At 45.7% G+C, this 6,890-nt stretch overlaps 3 protein-coding genes across 3 annotated transcripts; 1 reads left to right on the top strand and 2 right to left on the bottom strand.

Moving 5' to 3' along the window:
- Positions 1–388: 388 nt before the first annotated feature.
- PADG_08693 (uncharacterized protein) lies at positions 389–1,467 on the bottom strand (the record flags this gene model as incomplete). Its single annotated transcript, XM_010765691.1, has 2 exons — positions 389–895; positions 994–1,467. The coding sequence occupies 2 exons, from the start codon at positions 1,465–1,467 to the stop codon at positions 389–391; spliced, it is 981 nt and encodes a 326-aa protein (XP_010763993.1).
- Positions 1,468–1,723: 256 nt separating this feature from the next.
- PADG_08694 (uncharacterized protein) lies at positions 1,724–4,156 on the top strand (the record flags this gene model as incomplete). Its single annotated transcript, XM_010765692.1, has 4 exons — positions 1,724–1,820; positions 1,885–1,924; positions 2,024–3,842; positions 3,929–4,156. 4 exons carry the CDS (start codon positions 1,724–1,726, stop codon positions 4,154–4,156), a joined length of 2,184 nt encoding a protein of 727 aa, XP_010763994.1.
- Positions 4,157–5,574: 1,418 nt separating this feature from the next.
- Positions 5,575–6,398, bottom strand: PADG_08695 (uncharacterized protein; the record flags this gene model as incomplete). The annotated part of the gene is made up of 2 exons (XM_010765693.1): positions 5,575–6,136; positions 6,196–6,398. 2 exons carry the CDS (start codon positions 6,396–6,398, stop codon positions 5,575–5,577), a joined length of 765 nt encoding a protein of 254 aa, XP_010763995.1.
- Between the last annotated feature and the right edge of the window lie 492 nt (positions 6,399–6,890).

A 6,890-nucleotide genomic window follows, 5' to 3' on the forward strand; every position in this document is an offset into this window, starting at 1 on the left:
CCAGAGCCGAAATCTTGAGAGCGCAACGTCTCAATTGAATTTTTCTTTTCCTTTTTCTGTTTTGTTTTTAAGATATACACAAATCGGTAATTAGGTGATAAATTTGCGGTTAAAATAATTATACATCTGATGCAACGGATAAATATGCTAGAATCAGTCCAATCTACTGGATGGCTAAAAAGGTAAATAAAAGGACTACCAAGAGGTACCTAATCGCGAACCATACAGAAGTCAATCCTGTCTCCATTTGGAGAGGCAAGAATATTGGATGTGACTCCTGATTTCAACTCTCCACACATGGAAGAAGGATATACTCATTCATTGGTTGTGGCATGTATCCTTCAAAGAGACGCATATTATAAAGATTCGCTGTCTTATTTAAGCCTCATCAAGCAAGATATTTTGCAATTGTGTCGCCAAACCACCCACTAAGCTTCTCTCGCCGCTTATCACGGGCTGCATTCTCAGCCTTCAGCACTCCCCCAACCTCTTGCATATACACCCCCTGCTGAGCCCGCTCTTGATGTAATACCTGCAACTCAAGCTCCCTTTCATGCGGTGTCATATCTTTGAGTGGCTTTGAGAATTTAGTGTTGCCGGGGATCTTCTCGCCACCCGGGATTTCAAGATCTGAGTTAGTTGACTTGGAGGCATCTTCCGGTGTTGAATTTGTTGCATTGGAGTTAGTGTCTGCAGATTGAGATATAGATTGGACATTTGGTTTGAAGAGGGATTGCGGTGGTGGCGGTTCCAGGCCAGCAGATTTGGCTTCCTTCATGCGCTGTTCATAGTCTAGCATCTGGTGAAATAGTTTATCCGCGTGCAACTGGATACGTTCTTCTTTATCCGAATCAAATTCGAAAGAAGACGCATACCCTAGGGCTTGAAGGAATTTCTATTGTGGTCGAAAAGCCATCAGTATTGTATATGACATATGTAAATCTGACAGTTTTCGGAGATCCCAAAAACCCACCAAAGAAAGGAAGAACATACAATCTGCATTATATAACATCTTGAGAATTTGGAATTCTTCTCACTGCACATGGTTGCTCGTTCTTTTACTGTCCCCGATTTGAAACACATTGACAAATCCAACTGTTCTTCCGCGCAATTCTCCAGCGCCGCCACGTTCAAAGCCTCTTTCCGCTTCTTGGATTGATCAATTACCCTTTCCGCTGGTGACACACTGGATCCCTCCAGTATCTCAACGGATTTATAGTCCTTCCAGAGGTGTGCATAGCGGCCATCGGGGAAAAGAGAAGCGGATGGAACGGATGGTTTATCAGAAGGCGTGGTGCATTCATTGGCGACCGCAGGTTGGGGGTAGCTTTGTTTCTTTTCTTCTTGGGGTTGGACGGTCGTAGGGTTATATCCTGAAGGAGTTTCTTGCTTCAGGAAGTCTTTTAGAGAGGGGTCAAGGTTCTTGGTGGGATCACTCTCAACCGGGTTGCCCCAAAACCAACCCATCACGAAAGGCGGAGAGTTTTACTATCCAGCAGTTTGAGTTATTGTAGTTATTTCACCTTCCAACAGACTGTTTGGCGTCCGAAGCAATTCAACGGTGGGTAGTATGTTCTATTTCGGGGACAACTTTCTTCCCACAATGATATATCCAGTCGTCTCTCTATCATTCACTTTTGGACCACTCTGAGGTCTTTTTTGGCTCCGATAACGGCAATTCTTCTTGGCCAACTTTCCCCACGTCACATGACATTGATAATCCATGGATTATTCTCTTTGTCGCGTCGAAACACCATCGCGTATGGACACCTTTCTCAACAAGGGACTCAGGGGAGCCCCAAATGCAGTGATGGCTTCAAGTACGATTAGAATTAGCTCCCCCTTAGATGGATAGCGTCAAATGCTAACTTGGGGATTGAACAGATCGGGAAGAACGGCGATTGATGCGCCAGCGTGGAGCCGGGTATGCTCTCCAAATTTACGCCTTTACCATTGCCTAACGAAATGAAAAAAGAAAAGAAAAGAAACCCAGGGGCTAATATAACATCAATTGGGTGTCTAGAAATCGCATAGCTAAAGATGTCGACTTTGGTTTTGGTTTCTCGTTCAGTACTCCCAAACTACAAGGCCCAAACCCGCCAGCTTCAACAGCACTGCCAGAGCTCAACATCCCACCTCCGCAAAGATCCTCCTCGCGCACGAGTCCAACACCAAATCAAAGACGTCTGACTTCTCCGCAATTAACCCGACGAACCCCCACCAGATCTCAAAATCCGTCTTCTAGCAGAAACACCAAGTGTAGCGGGAGAAACTCCGGCCCACGTAACCCATCGGTATTTGATATCCCGCCGGATAATGAACCAGATCAAGGAAGAGAGAATAAAAGAAGGCGACTTGTAGCATTCGAGCCAATTCTGGAGGATGCTGTGCTGAGAAGGATGAGTGTACATGAAAATGGTATTACCACGACAGGAACCTCCGCGCAACCTGTGCCCGATGTACCACTCAGACCGGATACAGTTCCGCGAGAACCTGGTCAAGGGGCACCTGGGAACGGACCTCGTGAGCCTTTAGCCCAACGCGATGCGGGAAAACATGAATCTCATCAGGCTTTAGAAGACGAGGTTGAAACACCAACTCGAAAGCCCTCCGGTCATACTACCAGTGTATTACAAGAAGGGAGGTCCCAACCCTTTAAGCCAAGCCCTCAACGTAAACGAAAGAAAAGAAAATCGGTTGTTCGGGGTCCCAAGAAGCCCAAGAGATCCTCCGTTACTGTTAGCCAGCCAGGACAAGAGCCCCAGCAAGAGCCCCAACCTGAACCCGAACCTCCACTTGGATCAGGATCAGGGCCAGAACTAGAGCAAGAACCAGAGCAAGGGCTCGAGCATGCACCTGCACATGAACCCGAACAGGAACCGGAGACAGAGCTACAAAACAATGATGTGGAATTAAGAGATGCGGAAGAACCGACTGAAGGGTTTACCAGGCCACCTAAGCGCAAGCCGAAAAAGAGGAAATATATTCAAAAAATGCCCACTAAACACGAGTGTCGCGTTCCTCCTTTTCACAATGAAACTCATGGGCAACAAATTGAGGAGCAGAATCATGGCTCAGAAGAACCAAATGTGAACCATGCAGGGAGAGGAAACGAGGAGCATTCACACGAACACTCCACTTCACCCCAACCAACGAAGAAATCAAAACGAATACACAGTCGTTCAGCCAAAGGCCTCCAGCAGTCACGGCAACAAGAAGATCGAGAAGATGCGGAAGAAAATGCAGATGTGGACCGTGCCCAGTCGAGACCATCCCAGAAGAAACAACTCAAAATATGGAGACCCGCAGAGGAAGCGAACACGGGGGCCGATGGTGAGCCAAAATCTCGCGGAGAAACCGTTCCTATTATCGTCCACCGTTTCGCAAATGTTTCAGCTCTCCAGTATATTTCAAGCGATGCAGAAGATCCCTCAATTGAAGCTACTCAACCGGACGACCAATCTGGTGGTCAAAAATATCCAAGTCGTAGCGAAGTCAATCCAGCAGACGTCCTGGGCCAGATCTGCCGCGAAACTCTCGAAAAGACAATCTCAACCCTTGAAAACGGCATCGCGCAGGAGTCGAATGCGCCGCGGCGAGCGGAGTGGATGCGTAAGCGAAAGGCTGTTGAACTGTTTGGCATTGAGCTTGAACAGCGACTTTTTGAAATGAGTGAACTTCTGGACAGCAACTTCGTGCTATCCGCTCGCCTCAAGAAGCAGAAGAAGGATATAGCTTATCTTAGGAATCGTTTAGTGGAGTTGCGGAAAGAGAGGGGCAAAGTTGCGCTGCGTATCGACGAGGTACGGAGGAAGTATACAGAGGATGAACGGATAAAAACGGTATGCACATATACCTTTTTTACCTCGTTTTCTTTTCTGCGAGATTGAGTATACAGGTTCTCTTTAGCTAACCTCCGTTCATTAAGGAGCATGACAATCTTAATAATTCCCTGTACGACCTTCACCTTGCGATAGACCGTAGTGACAAATTTGACGACGAGCAAATCGTGGACCCGGCTGTTGGCCTTGATTTTCTTATTCGCACAGTCGCGCAGGATGTCAGTTCCACCGCATCAGGATACGATGGCGGTATCTTGAATCAAATCAGACGCTTTAACAGTCAACTCGAGCGCACAGCTGCTCTGTTGGAATAGCCAATGCAGGCATATGCGTTACACTTCTTTATTGTACAGTATATTGCACATGTTCTAGATATGTATTCTGATAGCTTTTCCCCTTCTTTCATTTTTTTAGGCGAGATATACCCTGACGAGGTTCACTTGAGGCATATGTAACGGTTTATTGGATGGGGTTTTAGTCTCTTGTTTATTTTCCCCGATGTTCGTGATTTAGCAATTGTTGGTAGACTTTTCCAACACTGTCCATATGCATTCAACATTCATCCTTTCATGAGAAAACACCAAGTGTTGGTCAATCGTCAAGCCTTTCTATTATTAACCTCAACTACTTGGGGTAGTAATCTACCATATTTCTGCAGTAAGCTGCTTTTATCATCAAGATAAAACCCAGTTGATTACATGAGCACTATGAGCGGCTCATATATTTCCTCCTCTCAAAATGGACCCTGTACTTGGCACCTGATATTATAATTTTATGTCTGTGAAGGCCACGGTCAAAAGGATTTGATAGCTTTCGTAAGGAATATTTCATGAGTTTGGGTATTCAGATAGTCTTAATATAAGAAAAGAGTTTTATACAAACATTTTGTACCCTTCATTTTGAAACACCCCAGCCTCGAAAGATCGTCAAAAGCTCCTAGTTGACCTTATCATATATATTGACTCTTTGTCTGCGATCAGACTCTTGTGCTATCCGTTGATTATTAGACGCTGCGCCTTTGGCTCTCTCCAATATTTGTTGGGACTATTAGAACACTGGGGTAAAAAACGCCATCTGCACTCTGGTTATGATCCAGCTCGCCGATGTGGCCAACATTTAAGTTAGTTAACGGTAACTAACTATATTGGGATCCAGATGTTGAACTCAATTTCGTTCCTTCTCAACAACGCTCAAAATTCTAAATCCTTCAAAGTCTGAGACATAAACCAAATAATACGGCATAGTCTGCTTACAGTATTGCAATCATAGAACCAATTTCCATCTGTTCTATAATATGTGTTTTTGATGTGTTCAATTCGGGCGGTTTGGGGAACACATAAAATTTATGTCCACGAGAGGGTTGAACTTGGAAAAGTAATTTACACGCAAAAGAAACACGCAGAGAAACAGACGCCTGCGAAAAATGGGTATAAAGACTACAAAAGGGGTATTATTGTTTCCCTTTAGTCAAAGAGTAAGTGGATAAATACATTAAAAGGCTAAAAAGGAGGGGAAGCCTCAGTATCCAACCCCTGAAGACAAAGTCAAGAAATTTAGACGGCAAATAACAGTTTCTTTGAGAAAAACTTAACAGATTGAATTCAAAAATTCCAGTTCCAACCATTGCCAAGGTCATTATAGTAGCGGTCAAACCAATACGAACGTGAGGAGATGATGCAATTCTCGGACAGAATAAGACTCAATCCACCGGAGGCAATCCAGCGATGCATAATTATATCGTTGACACCACCTCTTCGCGTCGTGATACTATTCCCAAGGGGAGTCGAACGAATGTTGTTTCCGGGACCATCAATCCAGATGCACCCGCATAGAAGGCTGCAAGGGCACATATAAAGGCAAAGCCACCTCCAGCTTTGTTTACTCGCGAGGCGCTATCCGGATGACTGGTCTTAATGAACTGGGCAATTGAGAGGAAAAAGTATGCGAGTACAAGAAGGGCGAAAACGGCGATGACTGTGAGGTTAGTCCTCAACGAGGCGACTAGGAACATTATCGTCAGAATGCACCAGAAGAGCAAGTAGATCCCCAGGGCGAATGAGAAGGCACGCTCATTGCCGGCATAGGCACCCTTGATATCGAGAGAAGGAACCAGAAACATCGCAAAGCCAAGCCAAAACGACCCATATGAGAGGTGGACCGTTGTGCCGAAAGTGTTACCAGCAACAAATTCCATGATGCCTGCGATGATCTGTGCTCCACCACCGAAGAATACGGCTAAGCCAAAGACTGCTTGGTCTGGGCCAACAGACCCAAAGGGATCGGAGCCCGGGAGGCTGGATAGGACATCAATAATGGACTCGATGCAGTAACTAATAGTGTCTGTGGAACTTACCCAGCTCCGCATTGATACAGACCCATCACAAACGTTGTAATGGCAAAGCCGAGAAGACCCAGGGGACCCGGGTTCGCCGTTTTGCGGTAAGAGGGTCGGGGAACTGAGGAAACAGAAGTTTCTCGAGCGTCATGGGTGGTGCCCACTTTGGAGTGGACTTCGAGGGGGGCATCCACCTTGCCATTGTTGTGTCTCTCTGCCATATTGTCGTAGTAACTAATCTTTCATTCTCCCTGTTGGAAATATGAGACCCGAGATCCAGCAACCCAGCAAGGAAGGGGGTCTCCTCTATTTAAATATGTGGTTGGCTCCACTGAAAGGATTCCTATGATGTAAATGCCAATGCTGGAATTGCGGGGTAAAGCTACAATCTAAACGATTGCCGGTATCCGGCTCCTTGTTTCATGATAAGGGATCCTTGCAGACATATATAGTCGGTCTGAGGGAAGTTCATATTTAGTACATCTCAAACCGGGCTTTGTAGTCTGATTCTGACATCTTAAACTCAAAAGATATGAATTGACATGACTCGTGAAACCTAAACAAAACAGGTTGAGGCCCTCAATGACGTCTCCCCGTTAGAGAGGCCATGTTGGCTATTAATGGACCCATGGGACATCAAGTTGGCCATCCATAAACTACGGGGTTTGGTCATCTTGGTTCCCCTCAACTGCTCAAGTAACTAACTAACCAAG

The sequence above is a fragment of the Paracoccidioides brasiliensis genome (assembly GCF_000150735.1).
Source record: "Paracoccidioides brasiliensis Pb18 unplaced genomic scaffold supercont2.31, whole genome shotgun sequence".
Lineage (NCBI taxonomy): Eukaryota > Fungi > Ascomycota > Eurotiomycetes > Onygenales > Ajellomycetaceae > Paracoccidioides > Paracoccidioides brasiliensis.